This window comes from Drosophila sulfurigaster, chromosome 2R (genome assembly GCF_023558435.1).
Source record: "Drosophila sulfurigaster albostrigata strain 15112-1811.04 chromosome 2R, ASM2355843v2, whole genome shotgun sequence".
NCBI classification, from domain to species: Eukaryota; Metazoa; Arthropoda; class Insecta; order Diptera; family Drosophilidae; genus Drosophila; species Drosophila sulfurigaster.
In genome coordinates, this window is record NC_084882.1 from 2610915 (window position 1) to 2635171 (window position 24257).

The 24257-nt window shown below is 43.3% G+C and overlaps 1 protein-coding gene across 1 annotated transcript in view; it reads left to right on the forward strand.

Annotated features, from left to right (window-relative positions):
* The window catches only part of LOC133837204 (hemicentin-1), a 188392-nt gene that overhangs the window by 22655 nt on the left and 141480 nt on the right, over window positions 1–24257 (forward strand). The window contains 2 exon segments of the mRNA XM_062267880.1: window positions 9424–9632; window positions 11947–12057. Coding sequence (XP_062123864.1) covers window positions 9424–9632; window positions 11947–12057 — 320 coding nt within the window.

The following is a 24257-nucleotide window of genomic DNA, read 5'->3' on the forward strand; positions in this document are numbered from 1 at the left end:
CGATATATGATATATATTAGGGGAAAAAATATCATGATATAAATATTTATCTTTATAAAAAAAATATCGATATATTGATATATTTCCCACAACCCTACTTTTTACGAGCAGCATCCAATTTCTGTGCTTTGGTAGCTGTTGCAGTTGTCGCCTTCTTAATAGGAGGAGCCTTTAACTGTGCAATAATAAATCAATATCGAAATTGATGTTTCGTACATGTCCACGTCACGATGTTGTTGATTGATTTACACATTTACCTTTTTACGAGCAGCAGCCAATTTCTATGCTTTGGCATCTTGCGTGTCGTCTGGCATGGCCAATGGGTCAGCTGTTACGACTGGACTTCGTGTTGTTAATTTACAAAACTTATTACGTTAGTTTTAAAACGAAAACAATTAAGAAAGTTACAGTCGAGTGTGCTCGACTGTGAGATACCCGCTACCCATTTTTAATAAGGGCCAAATATTGCGGTATTATTTTCAAAATATACCGAAAATACCAAAAATATACCAAATGATATGTTTGGTATATCGATAAAGGTCACCATTCAAAATATACCACAGACGGCACAACTCGCAACTAAATCCGTCCGTGTGTCTGTCCGTCCGTCCGTATGAACACCTAGATCTCAGAGACTATAAGAGATAGAGCTATAATTTTTTTTCGACAGCATTTGTTATGTTTGCACGCAGATCAAGTTTGTTTCAAATTTTTGCCACGCCCACTTCCGCCCCCGCAAATCAAAAAAATCTAATAACAAGCGTAATTTTAAAGCTAGAGTTTTGATATATACTGTAGTTACTGTAGTTATGATTCCTGAAAATTTGGTTGCGATCAGATAAAAATTGTGGAAGTTATTAAAGAAATGCTTTTGTATGGGCAAAAACGCCTACTTACTAGGGCTCTTAGTTGCTTTGGCCGACAATCTGGTACATTGTGCTGTCTGTGGTATATTTTGAATGGTGTGCTGTATCGATATACCAAACATACCATTTGGAATATTTTTAGTTTTTTTTTAGTATCTTCAGTATATTTTGAAAATAATACCGCAATATTCTGCCCTTTTTAAAAATGGGTAGCGGGTATCGCACAGTCGAGCACACTCGATTGTAACTTTCTTACTTGTTTCAATTGGACCACGCCTTTCTTCCCGCCCACCTTACCATGAGGTTATATTTTTCGATTTTTTTTTCTAAAAATTTGTTTTAAAATATTTTAATGTAATATATTTAATAAAATTAAACTAAATTTATTAAATTAATATATTTTTAGCAAATTCGCATTTTAAATTTGATTTGGATCCAAGCAAAATTAAATCAAAAATTAATTAGAGCCCGATATTTTGTTTTGTGACTCCATACCTTGGTGCCCAGTTATTAATTTATTCTTCACAAAGCTCTTCCTCCAACTCCAGGGAACTTTGCCCGAAAATTTCGAGTTCATTATCTCCGCCTTCTTCTACCTGATTATCATTATTGTCTACACATGCCCATGTTATTGGAGGCTTAATATCAGGAGATTCCAAAAGAGCTATAACATCTCTTGGTAGGCTTTTTTATAGTTTAATCTTTGGCCGTCCTTTAGATTTATAGTTGAAAGCAGTGGGTCAGAGGAATCCAATGCTCTATTAAACACATCTGATATAGTATTCAGGCGGCTGTTCTTCCTTGCATGAGAAAACATATCGAGTTTGTACAATTTTTTGCGCCCTTCTGACACATTTTCACGGAGAGCCCCTAGAAGAAGTACGGATGTTTCCATAATTTGGTGCCAATGTACTAGTACTTTATGCAAAATTTGAGACATTGGATACCACTTATAAGTATTAACATATAAATACATCAAGTACCTACTTTAACTTTTGATGGGCATACCTCAAACTCATATTATGTAGCAATTAAAATTATATAAAAACTTTTCAAAACGTCATGCAACAATAGCATTGACTTTTCTGTTTCATAGACTAGTTCAAATGCTAATTTTCACTTTAACCTTGGTCCTGACTAACTGCTTCACAGCAGTTTGTTGGCGGTTGTTTTTGCTCCAAAAATCAAGCAACGTTGAAAAATAATACGTAAATACAACTGCAACATTGAGTTTTGCCGTAAATCGGGCAAAAACGGGCAACAATGTTAATCACTATTTGATTGTTAACAGTTTGGTTAATAACATTCAGCTTTAATATTGCCTCGACCAGCCTAGACGCACTAGTTACACTCCACAGAAACACAAATACATTTGTTACCAGGGACCTAAAAACATACCAACAATACATTGCACGATTGGACAATATATCACATGTACTACAAATTTAGTGCCAATAATTAATATTACATACCTTGACGATTAAATTCCATATTCATGCTTTTTTGTTTGATTTAATATTTGAATATAAAATTGACAGAAAAAATCACAAATTTTCCCGCTAATTTTTTTTTTAGAGAGTCCAGACCATAGTCTTTAAATATGGGCGAATAAAAAATTACTAACGAAGTCTAAAATTTTTTAAAAATATGTTTCAGTATTCTTTAAGTATTCTAATTCAAAAAATAAAGTCAATTTAATGATACGGAACAAAAAAAAAATGTAAAAATGCCGCAGTTTGCGACTTTTTGCCCATAGTGCAGTGTCGCCACTCAAAAATGTACATGCATGCACAATGGTCAAACTTACCTTTCTATGCCACACATATACAGTGGGCTAAGTATTATTGATTACCATTCTACGACACGGCCTTCCTGAGAAATCACACGGTTAGATCTATGACAAGATTTTCTCAGTTATCTTCAAATTTTATTAATCATTTACTTCATTAACTTTTATTTATGTACAGTCAACAATCAAATTGGTTTCACAATACCATCACATAAACTTTTTCATAACATTTTCTTTTAAATCAAACTTAACAATTCTTCTTTTCTGTAATTCCATTGTGATGTGTAGTTATTCTTACCGATCCCCGCCATAACAAATCCTTCTGTCATGGTGCGATCACCACTGACCCCCGCCACAGCAAGTCCTTCTACTATGGTGCGGTCAATTGACCCCCGCCATAACAATTCCATTTGTTATTGTGCGGTCTCTATTCCCCTCTTGGGATGCCAAGGCAACTGCTGTGCCTTCTTTATCTCTATTTCTCATTTGAGAGTCAGAAGCATCTCCTCTTGAGTCATTTAATTCTTCATCAATTTCAATACTTAATTCTCTATTGGGCAATGTCCTCAAACTCAAACTCATGTGCATCTCGTTGTTCGATTATTCGTAACGGACCTTTAAATTTCGGATCAAACTTAGTTTGGTGACGCTCTTCGTTTATGATAACGAGCATTAGCCTCCATGTTTTCCTTGGCTTGTTTTCTTATAGACTCTCTATCAATTAAATTATCCTCTTTTTCACCTATTGGTAACAAGCAGAGAGGTCTAGATTCTCTACCAATTAGTATCTCTAATGGATTGGCGGTGCAATTCATTGCCAATTGTATTTCGGTTAGAGCATCTTGCCATGACCTCTGACTGGTTTCGACTGCTGTCAACATACTCTTAAGTGTGTTCATTATACGCTCTACCTGGCCGTTTGCCCTACTCGCGCCTGTAGCAATTAAGTTAAACTCAATCTTTTGAGGGGAACAAAATTCACAGAGCTTTCAAAATTACGACCCTGATCCGCTATAATCCGCGTAGGTACACCAAACAAACACATGACAGCTTTAACAGCTTTGATTGAAGATTCAGTATCAATATTTAAGGTGTGATGTAATAAAACAAATTTCGTGAACGTATCTACCAAGACAAATACGTATTCCTTCAGGTCATTCTTTCCACACATCTTTCCTGTTATGTCCATATGCACTGTGTGCCACGGGATGTCTAGCTTAGGAATTAATTCAGATTGAATTTTTCCAACTGGTGGCTTAGCTAATTTACATGTAATGTAATTTTTAACGAATCTACTAACGTACTTTAATATATTGTCAAACCAATAAAATCCATAGACTTTATCCAATGTTTTCTCCCAACCCATACGATCACCCTTCCTATATTCTATGTCGGCCCACCACCTATGTACCCTCGGCGTTAAGTCTAGCTTTGTGCGGCTAACCTCTAAGGAATTACAATTTGTATATACGACAAATTTGTGTCCCCGCAAGTAGTGGCGGAAGTGTCTGATACCATTAACTAATGCTAACGTTTCTAAATCGTACGAATGATATTTTGACTCAGCAGGGGATGTGCATTTACTATAATACTCTACCACATGGGGCTTGTCATTAATTTTATGCAACAATATAGCACCATAGCCAATCGAACTTGCATCGGTGTGCATTTCTATTGCATGTTTCGGGTCGAATATAGTCAACACAGGTGCCTGCGTCAATACTGTTATAATTTTAGTCCTTATTTACTCATGTTGCTTTTGCCAAATGAAATCAACATTTTTCCTTGACGTGAGTTGATACAATTGGCTTAAGCGTTTCCGAGAATTTTGGAACGAACTGTCCAAAATACGAAGCCAATCCTAAGAATTGTCGCAATTGCGACAATGATTGTGGAGGCGGTAAATCTAGCAAGGCTCTCACTTAACGTGCGTTTGGACTAATTTCTCAGTTACTTATCACAAAACCTAGGTACTCTAAACGAGTTTTAAGGAAAGAGCACTTAGTTACGTTTAATGAAAATCCCGCCTAACACGAGACGCAACCGTTCTAAAGCTTCTTCTTTAGTTTCGGCTATAACCAACACATCATTATAGACGACAGCGCATGAGTGTGCCAGTGATCCCAATGCTCTTATTATGGCCCTCTGAAAAATAGAAGGTGCATTTTTCAAGCCAAGCCAAATGCGGTTCGTTCAATTGAATTTTCGTGTATTTTTGGTAAAAACCACTAGCCATATCTAAGCAAGAGAAATATTTTGCACCGCGAAGCCGGGCAATCTGGTCTGCGATAAGAGGCAAAGGACACCTTTCAGCAATAGTATTATCATTTAACATCCTATAGTCCACACAAAGACGCCAAAGATGCCATTTTTCTTTTTTACTAACATCAGACAATAAAATAATTTGGGCTATCGAATCCTTAACGAAGGTCAGGTCGCCCGGTCTTGATGGACTTTCGCCAGCAATGCAAGCCCACGATTGTTCCGTGGCTATCGGGAATCTATTCGGCGTGCCTCGCATGGGGTCATATCCCCACTCTTTGGAGGACCTCGAAAGTCATTTTCCTGCCCAAGGCGGGCAGGTGGTTCCAAATGACTTCCGGCCTATCAGCCTAACCTCTTTCCTGCTAAAAACATTGGAAAAGCTTCTTGATTTGCACATCAGAAGCAACTCAATGCATAAACATGCGTATACTAAGGGTAAGTCCATTGAGACGGCTCTCCATGCTCTAGTAGCCTCCATCGAAAAAGTAGACCATTATAAAGAATATGCCTTGGGTGCATTTCTAGATATTTCTGGCGCCTTCAATAACGTCACTACTGACGCTATTATGAAGAGCCTTACCTCAGTTAACACGGCTCCAGCGATCCACAGGTGGGTCAACCGCCTTCTTTGCGACAGGCGGGTGGTGGCTACGTTGGGTGATGCGGCCATTACAAAGGAAGATCCTCTTCCCGAAGAGGTATAAGGTACCTGCGTGGTCCCCCCCAAAAATTGGCTTCACTATGCTAAAGCCAAGCCAAGCAGTAAAATACCTAGGTGTGGTCCTGGACAGCAAACTGTCATGGAAGCTCAACGTGTTAGAAAGGGTGAAGAATCCCACCGGAGCCTTGTACATGGCGAAAAAGATGCTTAGTTTCACTTGGGGCCTCTCTCCTAATCGCGGTGGTTATATATCTCAGTTGTTCGCCCTATCCTCACCTATTGTATACTAGTGTGGTGGCAGGCTACGGAAAAAAGGACGTACCTATCCATCATGGAAAGGGCACAGCGTCAAGCGCTACTGTGTATCACAGGCGTTATCAAGTCGACGCCTACTAAAGCCCTCGAGGTAATAGCTGGTGTCGAACCGTTGAACCTATACGTGCAATCCATAGCCGCAAAATCGGCCCTTAGGATTGCTGCAACAGGCAATCTGGGTCTACTAGGCTATGGTTACATCGCCATTGGTAGGGAGACTAGTAGAGACTTGGACTATACTATCCCCCTTACCAGTACTGATCATATAAAAATGATATTCATGGAACCGGGCTGCTGGCGGGAAGAGTTACGCATTCCCGAAGCCCTCAACCTCTTCACCGACGGGTCGAAGATGGATGATGGTGTCGGAGCGGCCGTATACCGCCTAGACCCGGTCTCCAAACACTCCTATAAACTCCCAGACCATTGCAGCATCTTCCAGGCGGAAGTTTTTGCCATTGGCAAGGCTGCAGAATTGGCTCGGGGTTTACAGCGTAATCACAACTCAATTAACATCTTTGTTGACAGCCAGGCTGCAATAAGATCAATGCACTCTGATGTGGTCAAGTCCAAAGTTGTCCTGGACAGCAGAAGAGCAATAGATTCGCTGAACGCATAAGTTGGAGTTGGGCTTGATGTCGGTAACATGTGCAATGTTCCGATATCCCTTGCGAACTCTAGGCAGGGAAATTGAGGTGCGCTCTAGACTTCAGTGGGACGCGAGCTGGCGCAATGCCAACTCGTGCAAAACTGCAAGGTTGATGTGTGGCTCTACTAACAAAAACATAACCAAATTCGTCATGCAGTTTTCAAAGAAAGACTGCAGGCTAATGCTAGGCATTTTAACTGGTCACTGTCTGTCAGCTGTCCATGCTGTAAAGCTGGGTATCACGATCAGTGATCAGTGCAGGAAATGCAACGAGCCCGGGGTTAAGGAAACACTTGAGCATCTTCTTTGTAGATGCCTAGCGTTATCCCGACTCCGGCTGAAATACCTCAATTCGCCGTGCCACAACGATCTTCGTGACGTTTCACGGCTACCTCCTAGGATGCTACTGGTTTTTGCCAAAAATGCATCCATACTGTGCGACTTCTGAGACGAAGATACGCTCTACCGGTACAGCTACGGACCTCCACTGGTCTGTGCTTTGCCCCGTACAGGGGCTACCTAACCTAACCTAGCAACTTGGTCGGATACAACGCACCAGGTTTTTTTCTTTCTCGCCAAGCCTATAGGGACGTCGTTGCACTGTCTTTTGTGGGTCTATTAGCTTAATTTCCAAAAGCCCTGTCGAGACTCAAGTTTTTGGTATTCCGCTAATAAGCCAATCCAAGTAGCATTTTAGGATATTTGTTAAGATAATTTTATCGGAGTCAACTAAATCTCTATCAAGTCACCACATCTACCTTTTTCGTTTTATAAATTTGAAATTTATCAGCGTCTATTATTACGCCAAAGCCTTGGTTAAGAATCTCTCGACCAACTAACACATCGTATTTCAAATTCTTGTCTAAAATTACATGTAACAAAATCTCAAAGCAGTATTGTTCAATATTTATTTTACATAAAACTTGTTGAATGCTATAAATGGCGTCGTTACTTATACCGTTGAGTTTTACAACATTAGTAACTCTTTTTCCTTTAAATTTATGTGGCATACTCCTTGACCAGCGAGCATTCTGCATCAGAATCAAAACAAAATGGAACAGACTCACCGGATGCCTTTATTGTTCCATCGGGTGGGGCTACTGCGCAGATATCCACACGCTTCTCAGAAATTCGTTCGTTTCCACCTGATCGGCCTTTAGGACATGCGGTTGCAAAGTGCCCAATTTCGTCACATTTAAAGCATTTGACATCAGATCGATCTTTCACACCCGTCGTATTTGTGCTGTTGTTGGTTTTGTCTTTACTCTGGCCCTTCTGCAAACGGGCCCGACAATCGGCATATTTATGCCCAGCGTTTCCACAGTAATTACATTTCACCAGGGTCGAAGATTTGAACTTCTTCCGATTCGAGCCAGTTGCATCGTCTTCTATGCTGCGTTTCATGAAGGAGTGTGCCTGCAACTGTTGTTGTAGATCAATGCGTGTTTTTATTGAGCCATGTATGCCAAAATTACAGACATAGCTATTTCTTCTAACTCATTGGTTTTCCATTTAGACATACGCATCGTGACAATCCCGCTGCCGTATTCAGCAAAGCCTTCTTCTGGTTTCGGTCTACCATTCAATACATTGAGAACAATGTCTGCAGAAGTTTCAATTCCAACAAAACGCTGAAAAAACAGTTTCCGGAACTGCGCCGAAGTAATGCCGGCACAGCATATTTGTGAACCTTTGAGAATATTATCAGCAAATATGAGGTCCACCGTGCTACACTAAGATGAGGGCTCTTCTCCAGCAACGTCAGGGTTACATTTTTGTAGGGTAAGGTGTGACGCTTTACCATCGGGTTGCGGCGCCTTTAGAGTCTGCATGTTTTTGTTATTTCCATCATGTTGCGATTTTGCAGTTCCAATGCTAGGAAATGTGGATCCGTACGCAAAGCAGATCCCACTTCTGATGTCGGAGAAGGCTCATTAGTTTCCATGTTCAAGTTCTATTTCGCAGCAAGTTCTGTTCGTCTCGGTGTCGCAACATTCACTAAACTCGCCGCGCACATTCTAAGCTATCTCACAATTTTGATAAATCATAATGCCATCTCTTTTCTACGCTGGGGTCGAGGGTGAACAATTCGGCTAGAAGGATTAGTGTTTTGTGGGGGTAGCGTCGCAAGATGAGTAAAACATTTTCCTTTTAAAATAATTCACTTTTTGAATTCACTTTATTTTTCACTTTGAAAATATGTACTTGCCATGCGCTTGGCAGAAGTTTTGCATATGGAGCTGAAAAAAATCACTAAATGTGGCCAGGGTGACCAGCACAAGGGAAAGCTAGATCAGTGTGACTGCGCGTAACATAAGGTCACACGCACAATATACCAACTTTGTCGCTATGGATAGCAATTCGATATGTGTCAACTGGATTATGCGGTTACATCTGCATTATCCGCCATCAACAAATTATATCTCTATCTCTTATAGTCTCTGAGATCTAGGTGTTCGTACAGACAGACGGACAAACGGACATGGCTATATACTTTATAGGGTCAGAAATGCCTCTTTCTGCCTGTTAAATAAATTTCCTGCCGGCACAAAGTTATAATACCCTTCTACCCCAAGATTTCAAAACGTTTTAAGTTTCTTTCGATTTAGAAAACGAGCAAGTATGTCTTGCCGTCCGTCACAATTAGTTATCGCCTAATAAAAAATCAAGTTAAAATACTTGTATAATGAATCGGATAACATTACTTTGGTTAAAGTTGCGGAAATATATGTTTATTAATTAAATATACATAATTGGAATCACCGAAACGAAATCGGTTAAAAGGGTGGGAACCAACTTTTTTTTTTTTAATTTCATCTTATTAACTTAATAACTTAATCTTATTAAGGTAATATAAAAATTATTTATACCCTTTCAGTGTGGATATGCGCGCTGGTATATCGAAGGCACCGAAGCGGTGGTCTGATGAAGCAGTCTTCGCGAACAGAGCATTCTTTATTTTTGAAAACGAACCTGGAAAGCTGTCCGTGGACAAAATACAAGCAAGTGACTCTGGCGTGTATAGATGTAGAGTGGATTTTTTGAAGGCACAAACTTATAATAGACGAATAAGGCTAGATGTCATAAGTAAGTGACGAATGTGTAAATTACTATTAATATTGACGGCATTGCTGTAATATTTTATTATTGACCTATAAACCTATAGCAGTAGACCTATGTAGTATTATTGAAGTTGGTCTAACAAATTTATAAACACGACCACTATGAATTATTAATTATGAGAACACTAAAAACCAAAACCGTTCAGTGTAAAAAATCACAAAAATATATACGAGCTGTAAGTTATCGGACTTACTACGTGAAGGCGCAAAATTCCCAAATGTTGTTCCTTTTCCCATTGAATTAAAAATACACGCGTTTAAATTATCAATATACGAGTATGTATCTATATTTGTACTTCGGATTATTATTATAAAATCGCACACCTTGGGGGTAGGTTTGTGATGGTAGAGAGATCGAAAGTGAAAACGCCGATGGCATTTTAGCTAGCGCCGAGCTTTTTGAAAACGTTGTTTCTGTCATGATGCAATTATAGAAGATAGTCTCGTCCATGATACAATAATACAAGGTAGTCCCGTCGGCAAAAGCTGTCCCTCTATAATCACTGACGAAAGCTTTTGCCGACGGGACCATAATAAAATTATAGAAGGTAGTCTCGTCGGCAAAAGCTTTCGTTAGTGCGTGTTCGTTTTTCGACGCAAGAGGTTGTCTGCGGACGATTTTTTTTTTAAATTAACCCTTATACAGAAACACAGAGAGACATATCCAGAAAAGCCTGATTGGCTAGGCTGATTGTCCGGACGTCATTGGGGACATGGCTGCATTTGCCCGCCGTCGGCAAAAAAATGACTTTAGAGGTCCTCCAAAGAGTAGGGATATAACACCAAATGAGACACGCCGAATAAATCTCCGATAGCTATGGAACAATCCGAGTTTTGGGGGTTTTTAGCAGTGCTGGCGATAGTACATCGAGACCGGGCGACCTGACCTTCGCAAATGAGTCGATACCTCACTTTATTTTGTTTGCAATAATTAGACCGGCAGGGGTTTCATGTCCAAGAGACTATGAAAGAGCTGCCAATCACTATCCTCTGTTTCGATACATTCCGGGAAGATTATTGCTCCTGTTCACACTCCGCCACTCGTCTTGAGCAGACTCGGACTTGAAGTCTGGTTAGACAGCAGCTTCCTCAGTATGGAAAAGTCATTAATATTGTCCAGGTCTGAGCAGAAGGCTCGCCATGAGCACCTTTTGGAGATACTTACTTACTTGTCCCAGTGCGCTCACGAAGCGATGAGAGTTCTGGGTTTCACCAGGGTGGCTTCAATCTTCTCGATGGTCTGTAGAGCCTGCAGGATTGGCGAAACACGGAAAGTACCCCTACTGCGAAGACGTTTACACTCGGCGGACCTAGAGTTAGTACCGAGACTGGAGAACTTTAACCAGTTCGTGTTACGAGGGTTTCTGAATGGATCAGCCGTTGAAAAGCTGATAAATAGATTTTTGAACTGAATGTACTACGATCAGAGAGAGTTTCTTTTCAGGATTCAGTGGCGATAGTTATGAAGTTACTGGTAGTTCATGATTTGGGATTGGATTGTTACAAGGAGTCAACATAAATAAACATAATATTGTGGATTCAGGTCGAAATTGTGGAATGATTCGCGCATTTTCAGTTTCAATCCCACTATTTTTTTGTTATCTATGAACTTGAGAAAATGGTCGCAAATAAAAAAATTAGGAAAAATTAACAAAAGAGCCGACTTCCATTAAACTTCTCCACATACATGTATGCAAATTAATTGTAGTAGCTGTATATGGTATTTTCGGCTTTGATTAAATGACTAACAAAAAAGTTTACAAGCGATTGCTTCATCGATCCAACAAAGAAAGAAAAAAAGAATCATCAAAGATGATTAAGGAAATTATAACGCCAGTGACAGTTATGGTTTGTCTCAGAAAGTCTGCAATACAACACAAAATAACAATAAATTTAATATGGTTAACAAAATGACGTTAGGAGAACCGGCCAAGAGGCATAGTCTTAAAAATATATTTTTAGTCCTTTCATATTTGTGGTCAAAGTTGGTTTGATGAAAACTATTCTGATTCTTCATTATGTTAAGGGTAAAGGATGTTTTTGCAGGCATAAATAATTCCGTAGGTTAGTCTATAAAATTAATTTTAGAGGAACCCCATTTTTAGACTCAAGATTAACGGTATTGATTGCGAAGGTTAGGTAATTAAATATGTAGTTAAAGAAATATTTCCAAATTTTTATTATCTTTCTATTTTGTTGTAACTACTTTTTTTAAATGAGAATAACTTGAATATTTATAAATACAAATTTGTCACTTATGAGGACCATTCTTGTTTCAGCGCCTCCGAAACAGATTCTTATACGGGATAGTGCTAATGTTGAACGGTCCACGGTGGTTGGCCCATATAGCGAAGGAGACATCATTACCTTGAAATGTCAAGTTGTTGGAGGTAAGAGTTTAAATAAGAATCAACATTTATAACTAAGATAGCTAACTGAGATAAAGCTCAATTTTTTATATCCGCTAACCATAATCAAAGTCTATAAAGGATATAGATATAATTTTTTTTGTCGAATTTTCACGTTTTCACGCAGATTGTGTTTGTTTTAAATTTTTTACTTCATAAATATCTGTAGTATTTATAATTCCAAATTTGTTTGCGATTACATTAAAAATGTCGAAGACATTAAAGAAAATCTTTTGTATGGAAAATGCTTACTGCAGTGGGGTTTTAGGTGCTTTGGCTGATAATCTTGTTTATTTCGTACTCTATGGTATATTTTGAATGTAGTACTGCATCAATATATTTAAAATATCCTTTGGTATATTTTTATTAATTTTGCGATATATTAATATCACAATATTTTGTTTTTATTGAAAATGGTAAGCGGGTGTTTGTGGTGGCGCAGATGTTCCCAAGATGTTTGCCTTTCCCCGTATAAAAAATTAACAAGTAAGAAAGCTACAGTCGAGTGTGCTCGACTATGAGATACCCGCTACCCATTTTTAATAAAGGTAAAATATTGCGGTATTATTTTCAAAATATATCGAAAATACTAAAAATATACCAAATGGTATGTTTGTTATATCGATATAGTACGCCATTCAAAATATACCATAGACGGCACAATGGACCAGATTATCGGCCAAAGCAAGTAAGAGCCCTAGTAAGTAGTCGTTTTTGCCCATACAAAAGTATTTCTTTAATAACTTCCACAATTTTTATCTGATCGCAACCAAATTTTCAGGAATCACAAATACTAGTGTTATTATTGTCTATACCAAAATTCGCAGCTCTAAAGTTACGTTATTGTTATTAGATTTTTTTGATTTGCGGGGGCGGAAGTGGGCGTGGCAAAAATTTGAAACAAACTTGATCTGCGTGCAAACATAACAAATGCTGACGAAAAAAATTAGAGCTCTATCTCTTATAGTCTCTGAGATCCAGATTTTCACACGGACAGACACACAGACGGACATGGCTAGATCGTCTCGGCTGTTGACGCTGATCAAGAATATATATACTTTATAGGGTCGGAGATGCCTCCTTCTACCTGTTACATACATTTCCTGCCGGCACAAAGTTATAATACCCTTCTACCCTATGGGTAGCGGGTATAAAAACACTCGCGTTTTCTATTTTATACATATATTTGAACTTTCGGTTTGTTAGTTACAAAAACGCGCAGAGACGGGGGTTATTGGGGGTGACCGCTTTAGAATAAGTGTAAGTCGACACTTGAGAGGCAAAATGCCGACGGCATTTAAGTTAGTAGTGATCTGCGGTGGAGAGTTGAGAGCACTGGATCTTGAGTGCTTTCTTACGCATGAGCGCATTGTGAGTGAGCGAAAAGCATTGAGTGCTTTTCGGTCGGCGGAGCGGAGAGTGTGCCACTCACCTACAATGCGCTCGCATCAACATTCTCCCCCCCTTGCAATATTCGGATTGCATCAGGCGCAAATGCCCGACAGACACCACCACAGAGTGGAATTCTGTGGCATGGGGAGTCCGCCTTGACTTGGGAGGATACCCGGCAGGACTATATCAGGATAGACGTATATAGAGTGGATCCGTCTTGAAGACGACCTCCCTGCTCAAGGGTGATGTCTTGGAGTGCAACGTCGCCGTGCAGACTCCTTCAGCGCCCACGCGAGTGTTGGAGAGGCCCAAGGCCACTGGCATCGACTCGCTGATACGGCTTACGGGACAACACGGATCCAAAAGCACTCGCGCTTCGAAGGCCGCCGTCCCCGTGTCTAGCCACACCGCCGCGGTGGGGATTATGCTCACTCCTTTGCACTGGAAAGTGCCGTTAGTGTTATGGCGGGTTGTTCTTCTCCGTCCTTGGTTGTTCTTCTCTGGAGGGTGCCGGTTGGTCGCGTCGGCCCCTAGGCTGGCGCGGGGTTGTGCCGGGAGTCACATACCCACCCTGCTGGGGGGTGTCACGGTGAGGCACGGAAACCCCGCGCGGAGTAACCAGTGTCATCGGTGCAGAGGAAGGGTCCGTCTTCTTCCGGGATCGTTCGACGGACGGTCGAGCTGAAAGAGGTAAGGGGTCCTGTCACGGGACCAATCGTATAGGTTCGTTCGACGGACAGTCGAGCCGAAGGTGTCGAAATATACTTCATGTGGGGTCCTATTACAGGATCGATTTTAGAGGTTCGGTCGACGGAGAGTCGTGTCGAAAGGTTCGAAACAGATTTTGAGTGGGGGTCTAACAAAGGTTCGCTTCTAGGGTGCGATGTCGTTCTAGAAGAAAAGCGTTCATGTCAACCCACGTTGGAATATCGCTTTTGTTTTGGATCGATTGTTCCCAGAGAGAAAGGGTCATTTTGGGGAGCCTCGAAGAACACGAGAAGATAAATTCTCGATGTTGATCAGGCACACTTGAATGGTACTCTGCAGCTCTTGGTTAGCCAATCACGACTCTTGCCCAATGGCGGGCAAATTAATCAAAGTTCTCAGCTGACTCTTCACGAGCAACCGTCTGAAAACTTTCGATAGTTTCGATAGATAGGTGCACGGAGGCAAACGACACCCGATGAGCATGAAGGTTGTACGGGTGAACGGGCGGGGTGAGCGCCTGGAATACACTGACTATTTGCTGAGCTGCACACTGTTCACGCATCTGAAGAAAGTATCAAAAAACAAAGAAAATAGGGAATTCGAAAAATTATTCTAAAAATAGCGGCAAGTTAAAGTAGTTCAAAACCACTAACTCGTTCCAAGCTGAAAACAATATCCGAATACGGACAGTTAATTATTGAATCACTACTAACTTAAAAAGGGTATCAACAAGTGATCAACACAGGGTAAAAAACGAAAGACCCCTTTGTTTACATTGTATAGACTTCTATGTTTCCATTGCTGTTGCAAGGAAACTATAGTTTCTAACTATAATTTAGCTATAGCTAAGACTCCATATAAGCGACAATACACTGGGATTAGCTGGCAATGTTTTCTTGTTTGTTTCGGCTATACAGCTATTTTGAAGCTAGTACTTAAGCGAGCATATTCCACATGAATAATGTTATCGCCCGGTCAACAAGAAACGCAACTGGTGGCACACGGATCATAATTGCTTTGCTTGTAAGTCTGGTATATGTTGTTCTCTATGGTATATCGTAAATGTAAAGAATATCGATATATACGAAATGAAGCTTTTGATATTTTTATACCCGCTACCCATAGCGTAGAAGGGTATTATAACTTTGTGCCGGCAGGAAATGTATGTAACAGGTAGAAGGAGGCATCTCCGACCCTATAAAGTATATATATTCTTGATCAGGATCAACAGCCAAGTCGATGTCCGTCTGTGTGTCTGTTCGTTTGTCCGTATGAAACACTGCATCTCAGAGACTATAAGAGATATAGCTATAATTTTTTTCGACAGCATTTGTTATGTCTGCACGCAGATGAAGTTAGTTTCAAAATTTTGCCACGCCCACTGTAAAGTTACGAAAGTCGAAAAAAAAGTTTATTGTTGGTGGGAGCAAAAAGGCCTTGAAGGCTGCTGTTGCGTAAATCAGACACGTCTGTTTCGTTTGATGGTTGCAAAAGAAGAGAGCGACAATTTATTGTTTGCCGGTTATTCCGACACTAGTAGTTACAGGAAAACAAAGATGAGCGAAAGCTTATAAGTAAACTTTGCAAAAGAACAATGTGCAAAAGAAGCGCGCAAGATTGAGACTAAAATGTAACTGCTCAGTTAGGCTGAGCAGGCTTACAGTGGGACAAGGCGCTTGATTTAACACCGGCCACCTTGGAATACCCGACGTGGGACTTCAAATTAATGGCAACCGTACTAATTTGTGGATTGGGCGCTTGAATGTCCCAGTGCCCGTTCTAATTTCGGCCACTCGTATTTGGCCGTCTGTTCCTCGGGTTAGGCCTGCGACCCTTCCAGTTATCCACCGCTGAGGTGGCGTGTTGTCCTCGTGAACCAGGACGAGGCATCCGACCTCCAAGCCGGGCTGTGCGGATTTGGAGGTTGTGGATGTAGTCCTTCGACCACGCGAGCCAAAACCGCTGTCTGAGCGTGGATAACATTTGCCACATTTCGCAAATACGTCAGCTCTTTGCTGGGCCTGTCTGGCACGGATCCTTGCGGCAGCGAACTTTTGGCTTGCCAGATTAGAAGATGGATCGGCGTTAGAGCCTTGCCATCGTTGGGATCGAAGCTGAGTGGAGTAAGAGGTCGCGAGTTGAGAATGGCCTCGACATCTGCCAGATGAGCTCAGCAACCAGTTCTAGATGAACAGCCTTTGATGCATACATACATTTTTAAAGGAGGCCGTCCCCGAACTCGCAAGGAAACATTTATAGGTCCGCAAAAATCAACGCCACAAATGTGAAATAGACGTGTGGCAATCAAGTTTAGTTGGTAACTGCCCCATTACTTGTTCCATTAGTTTTGGCTTGTATCGAAAACAAAGAATGCAACCACGAACTATTTGTGTTCATTCTCTTCGAGCATTAATCAGCCAAATTCTTTGCCTCAAGAGCGAAATCAAAGTTTTAACACCAGCATGACAGTTGGTCTGATGCAAGTCTCTTAAATACATTCTGATCAAGGGCGAATTCTTTGACATCAGGATCGGAAACTTGGCAATGAAAAATATGGATTCTTAGGCCACTCACACTGCTCTTCCATTAAGAATATTGGGCCTTCTAACCAAATCGAGTCGACTAATTCATCGATGTCACAACCACGAGAACAAATATCGGCAGGGTTTGACAGAGAAGGCACATGTCTCCATGTATCATCTTGTGTGAGGTCTCGTATACTGGATACACGATTTGCTACGAATGTTGCTAGCGAAGAAGGCGACATTCTAATCCCATGCAGTGTGATTTCTGAATCTCTCCAAAAATGGACACTCTCGATTCTGCATTTGCCAAGCATTGGCTTGACGTACGACCACAACTGCGCCAGTAAATACGCTGCACACAACTCAAGTCTTGGGATCGACTTGGTTTTTAAAGGCGCAACTTTTGCTTTCGATGTAAGCAATTCACATTTAACTTTAACATAAGCGTGGCTGGAAGCGTCTGCAAATCCATGAATTAGAATATTGGCTTTGCTGGTATTGGTGTATCGTGGAATGGATAGTTTGTCAAGGTTTAGTAGATTTTCTTTAAATCTCTCCCAACTCGTATGCATCTGCATAGGGATGGTTTCGTCCCATGTCAGATGATTTTGCCAGTGCTCTTGCAGTAAGATTCTGGCTTTGGCTTTGACTGATGGGGCTCAGCAAGCCAAGTGGGTCAAACATACAAGCTGTCACAGACAAAACGTTGCATTTTGTTGGGCTAAGATCGGTGAAGCTGGAGTCCAAGTGATATCGAAATATATCAGATTTTGGCGTCCACCGCATGCCCAATGTTTTGGTCGAATCTGTGTCGTTGAAACTGAGAACTTAATCAGTTTCATTCCCATTGATTAAAGTGGGGTGGTTGTAGTACCATTTGGCCAATTAAAGACCACCGAAGCTTAGGATATCTGACACTTGGACTCAAATCTTCTTTAGCGTGTCAGCATCGTCAGCTCCCGTAGGCATCGACTTAGAAGTCATTGCAGACGACTTTAGCTCCAAGAGGATCCGTTTCCTTATGGCGAACACCAAGTTCGTGAAGGCTTCGTATGGCCAGAAAAGTAGTAGACGCAGTGCCATAAGTAACTGTATTCAGTAGATAAATTTGAAGTTTTTTTTTTTCACACCAGACAATAAGTAGAAACATCCGATCCTTTGGAGACCAAGTTCTATATATTCTTTCGTGAAACTAACATACATTTCCTTTAACTTTGCGTTTCTTGAAACCTTACGTTCAAGTGAAAGAAAACGACGTTTTGCCGTTTCGAAGGACGAACCAAGTATTTTCGGGTCAGATTTAAAAGGAGGACTAACTTCTAATCGCCCTGTCGATAGAGTTGTCACTCGGTCAATAAAGTCCTGTTCGCAGGCTCTTTGCTCTGACGAATATTTAGCGACGTTCGATAAGTCTGGAACTTTTTGTAAGTCCCATAGCCTTTCTATCAGCGAGTCAAGTTTTAAATCTTCCGGCGAGTACGTCGTTGCACCACATAATGGGTTCTGACTCGGAATACCTTTGCAACGCCCTGACACAAACCACCCTACCAGAGTTTTTTGTAACAGAGGGCCACTATCGTTCAATTTAATTTGGCCTGTGCACAAGAGGTCGAAAAAGGAATCGGCTCCTAATAGCAAGTCGATTCTCTGCGGCTTGTAGAAGTAAGGATCAGCCAGTTCCACGTTAGCCGGTATTTGTAACTGCCTAACTGTAATATAGCTGACTGGCTGCTGGTTCGAAATTGATTTCAGCACCCAAAAATCGGCGTCAAACTGATGTTTGTTAACACGAGACGATATCGTTGTTGACACTTCATGTCGGGCTACCAAATTTGACGTTCCTATGGCCGTAACTGTCAGACACTTGTTGGCTCGCGACAGCCTTAGAGCTTGGGCAAATTTTTCAGTCATGAAATTGACCTGAGACCCAGAGCCCAACAAAGCCCTGGCCAACCAGAATTGACCGAATCTATCGCGAATTTTCACAATAGCGGTAGCCAGAATGACATGGTCAACTTCTGCTGTTAACTTGGCCACGTGCGCTGGATGTGACGATGCTTGGCCGCTCGAGCTAACAGGCTGTTGATGTTGACGCTGGCTCATACTCGTGGTCTGAGCCTGAGCTGACGCATCGAATCTATGCAGCAATGTATTGTGCGATTTAGAACACACTCTGCATTTTGAAGATGTGCAGGTGGATATTCTTTGCCCAGACTGCAAGCAGTTTATATAAGGGTTCTGGGTCTTGGCGAAACTCAATCATTCTGTAATCGGCAGTGCAGTAAATCCTTGGCAACTGTTTATAAAATGATTCGCATTACAGAACTGACAACTAGGGTTGCTGGACTTAGACGCTGAATACGAAGCTTTGGTAGTCCGTTTGGGACTCGATTTTGGCTTCGGGCTCGTTCTATATTTCGAGTTTTCCTCAGCTGAAATATGCTGGTAGCGCCTATTCAAAACATCTACACAATCAGACCATTGTGGGGCCTGTTATAATCGAGCTGTTCTTCATACTTTGACTTGGTGGTATGGTCAACCTTTAGGTTTAGGTTTAGGTAGGACCGGCTGCCCCTGTACGGGGCAAAGCATAGACCAGTGGAGGTCCGTAGCTGTACCGGTAGCTTATCTACGTCTCAGAAATCGCGCAGTATGGATGCATTTTTGACAAAAGCCAGCAGCATCCTAGGAGGTAGCCGTGAGACGTCCCGAAGATCGTTGTGGCACGGCGAATTGAGGTATTTCAACCGGAGTCGGGATAACGCTGGGCATCTACAGAGAAGATGCTCAAGTGTTTCCTTAACCCCGGGTTCGTTGCATTTCCTGCACTGATCACTGTTCGTGATGCCCAGCTTTACAGCATGGACAGCTGACAGACAGTGACCAGTTAAAATGCCTAGCATTAGCCTGCAGTCTTTCTTTGAAAGCTTCATGACGAATTTGGTTGTTTTTGTTAGTAGAGGCACACATCAGCCTTGCAGTTTTGCACGAGTTGGCATTACGCCAGCTCGCGTCCCACTGAAGTCTAGAGCGCACCTCAATTTCACTGCCTAGAGTTCGCAGGGATATCGGAACATTGCACATGTTACCGACATCGAGCCCCACTCCCTCTTTGGCGAGAGTGTCTGCGATCTCGTTGCCATCGATGCCCTGGTGACTTGGGGTCCAATAGATACGCACGACCGCAGATGCGTTCAGCGACTCTATTTGCTCTTCTGCTGTCCAGGACAACTTTGGACTTGACCACATCAGAGTATATTGATCTTATTGCAGCCTGGCTGTCAACAAAGATGTTAATAGAGGTGTGATTACGCTGTAAACCCCGAGCCAATTCGGCAGCCTTGCCAATGGCAAAAACTTCCGCCTGGAAGATGCTGCAATGGTCTGGGAGTTTATAGGATTGTTTGGAGACCGGGTCTGGACAGTATACGGCCGCTCCGACACCATCATCCATCTTCGACCCGTCGGTGAAGAGGTTGAGGGCTTCGGGAATGCATAACCCTTCCCGCCAGCAGTCCGGTTCCAAGAATATTGTTTTAATATGGTCGGTACTGGTAAGGGGGATGTATAGTCCAAGTCTCTACTAGTCTCCCAATGGCGCTGTGACCATAGCCTAACAAACCCAGATTGCCTGTTGCGGCAATCCTTAAGGACGATTTTGCGGCTATGGATTGCGCGTATAGGTTTAATGGTTCGACACCAGCTATTACCTCGAGGGCTTTAGTTGGCGTCGACCTGAGAGCGCCTGTGATACACAGTAGCGCTTGACGCTGTGTCCTTTCCATGATGGATAGGTACGTCCTTTTTTCAGTGGCCTGCCACCACACTAGAACACCGTAGGTGAGGATAGGGCGAACAACTGAGATGTATATCCACCGCATTAGATTAGGAGAGAGGCCCCAAGTGCAACTAAGCATCCTTTTCGCCATGTACAAGGCTCCGGTGGCCTTCTTCACCCTTTCTAATACATTGAGCTTCCATGTCAGTTTGCTGTCCAGGACCACACCTAGGTATTTTACTGCTAGGCTCGGCTTTAGCATAGTGCAGCCTATTTTTGGGGGGGACCACGCAGGTCTTCCCGCAAAGTAAGTTCCATTACGGAACTAAGGGTGGTTGGGCATTTCCCAGTTATCAAAATGCTTATGTCGTCAGCATAGGCAATTAACTTGGGGGCCCGTCTAGTAAATTTTAGAAGTAGGCTATTTACGACCAAATTCCAAAGGAGAGGCGAGAGAACCCCACCCTGGGGAGTGCCACCTCGCACTACCTTTGTAATGGCCGCATCGCCCCACGTAGCCACCACCCGCCTGTCACAAAGAAGGCGGTTGACCCACCTGTGGATCGCTGGTGCCGTGTTAACTGAGGTAAGGCCCTTCATAATAGCATCAGTGGTGACGTTATTGAAGGCGCCTGAAATGTCAAGAAATGCACCCAAGGCATATTCTTTATAGTGGTCTGCTTTTTCGATGGAGGCTACTAGAGCATGGAGAGCAGTCTCAATGGACTTGCCCTTTGTATACGCATGCTGATTTGGGGACAACAGATGCATTGAGTTGCTTCTGATGTGCAAATCAAGTAGTTTTTCCAATGTTTTTAGCAGGAAAGAGGTTAGTCTGATAGGCCGGAAGTCATTTGGGACCACATGACTGCATTTGCCCGCCTTGGGCAGGAAAATGACTTTTGAGGTCCTCCAAAGAGTGGGGATATGACCCCATGCGAGGCACGCCGAATAGATACCCGATAGCCACGGAACAATCGTGGGCTTGCTGGCTTCCAGCATTGCTGGCGAAAGTCCATCGAGACCGGGCGACCTGACCTTCGCAAAGGAGTTGATAGCCCAAATTATTTTGTTATCTGTAATTAGACCGGCAGGGGGTCTCATAACTGGGAGACTAGGAAAGAGCTGCCAGTCACTGTTTTCTATTCCAATACATCCCGGGAAATGAGTTGAGAGCAGTGCTTCAAGAGTTTCAGCACTGCTCTCCGTCCACGCTCCATCGCCCGACTTGAGAAGACTAGGACTGGAAGCCTGCTTGGACAGCAGCTTCCCCAGTCTGGAGGTGTCTTTATCCAGGTCTGAGCAAAAGGTTCTCCATGAAGACCTTTTGGATGATCGGATCATCTTCTTGTACGACTTCAGGAGAGACCTAAACTCGTCCCAGACATATTCGTTATCCGCCTTCTTAGCAAGTTGAAACATGCTAGTAAGCTCCCCACGTAGCGATGAGAGATCTGGGTTCCACCAGGGTGGCTTCGATCTTCTCGTCGGTCTTGAGAGCCTACAAGATTGGCGAAACGCTGAAAGTAGTCCTGCTGAGAGGACATTGACAGTAGTTTCTAGGTCCTGTACCGAGTTGATGTTACCCGGCGGACCAAGAGACTTGGAAACAAGGCTAGAGAATTTCGCCCAGTTCGTGTTACGGGGATTTCTGAACGGCTGAGCCGCAGGTACCCTGTTAAAAGGAATGGTAAATTGAATGTACTTATGGTCCGAGAAGGAGGGTCTTTCCAGGATCCTCCACTCTTCTACATTGGTACACTCAGTTGCAATCGTTAAGTCCAGCACATTACTGGAGGTGGGACCTACATAGGTAGATGCCTCACCTCTGTTGGCTAGTCTAAGCTTATGGTTAAGGATAAAATCAAGAACTGACTCACCCCTGTCGTTGATGTCGGGACTTCCCCAGACGCTATGGTGGGCGTTGGCGTCCGTTCCGATTATAATATGCTTATTGGAGGAGCAGACCATGTCCACCAGCCTCCGCAGCTCGTCAGGTGGAGCCGGCTTGTCGTGGGCCATATAACAGGATGCCAGCAGCAAACATCCTTCACGGCTCTCCAGCACCACCACGGTTAGATTGTCATTGCTGTAATTAGGTAGTAGATGAGCTTTTAGCCCCTTCTTTACAAGGATGGCAGTTCTCGATCTACTTACCAATGTCGGGACGTATAAATCATAGTTAGGCGACGTCAGCCCAGCCACCGTGTTGCCCGACGCTATCCACGGTTCTTGGACCAAAGCCGCGTAGGCGGACACTTCCTCCATGGCAAGGAGTAGCTCCGCCGAAGCCGTTTTGGATTTATGGAGGTTGAGTTGCAGCACACTCATTAGAGGTTAGCAAACTCGCGGGGGGGCCCGTCTGCATGGACAGTTCCTCCCCCACCTCCTCCGTCTTGTCAGTCAGGCTGAGGTTCTGGGTGGCGTCGGTCACGCTCTCAAGACCGAGATCTGCATCAACCTCCCCTGACCTCAGCGTGTGTGTGTCCTGGTCGTTGGGATGACGTTTTTTGAGGCGAAGGTACACGCTCCCTAAGCCCCACGCCATCTTCCCATTGCGCTTGTATAGCAGATCCTCGGCCTCCTTGTTGATCTGATTGATCACCTGCTGCCCACCACTGGGTAAAGGTTCATCAACCTTCAGCACGAACCAATCACTCGTCGGTATGGCCGGGTTCTGCTTTTTAAGCAGCTGAAGCGCCCGCTCGCCCTGAACAACTATTGGGAAAAGGACTTTCGCCTTCGGCATGGACGGAATATTATTCCTGTCCACCACGTCCAGCTTGGCCCCCTCCCACAGCCCGTCCAGTTTGGGTACGGTCGCTTGCAGCCACTGCAATGTTGGGTCGTCCTTGCATGTCAGGATCTTGACACCATTCAGCCAGCCAGTGCCTTCGAATGTAGGCATTGGACTGTCTGGGACATTCTCCATCCTGACAAACAGTGCGTCGACCAGCTTACTATGGGTCAACCGCCACCGCTCTGCAGATATTTTCCCGTTAGGGTCCCCTCTGTCTATGAGAGCAACGGCGAGATGCCGCCTGGCAGTTTCAGCAACCGTTGCTCTCTGTTTCGTCTTGTTCGAGTCCGTGTTGGTGGAGCCAGGTGCTCGCAGCCTCTTGCTCACTGGGGCCCCTTGCTTGGGACTCTCAGCGGACCGTTGGCGCTTGCTTGCCATGGACTCCACCTTGTTGTTGGCATTGCCGGTAGAACCGGTCTGCACTTTAGTGTCTTTTGGAAGGGGGCTAAGTTGGTTTTCCCGCATCCACGTGTTGGCTCAGGCAAGCCTCTCCTGGTCCTTGACGGACAGGTTAGCTACGCCACTAAGCCTTGCGTGAATACGGGTCGCCGCCTTATTTTTGGCCTTCTCCTTCAGCCCCCCCGTGCCCCGCTGCGCAACCTTGGAGGTGCTGGCGATAGGCAGGGGTGACTGAAGAGGAAGACGTTCCCCCTCCACCGTAGAAGTTGGCGCAGCGCTCTTTTGGTCCGTGTCGGTTAAGACCACAGCACCCGCGCGCACCAACCTCGAATTTTTGGTGGCAGTGTTGTTACAACTGATACGGCCTGCTCCCGCCGCCTCAGAGGTGTGACCGCTGGCGACACGCAGAGAGGATCTCTCCCCCCCCTTGCCCGCCGATGGTAGCAGTCACGCCTTCCACCGACGTTTGGGCTGACATCCCAGCCCGGGTTGAATTGTTTAATAAGTCCATTCTGAGACCATTGTTGGCTAATTTTGTTCTTGGGAGCCCCCCATAGCGTTTTCAGTCTGACCGCCAGAC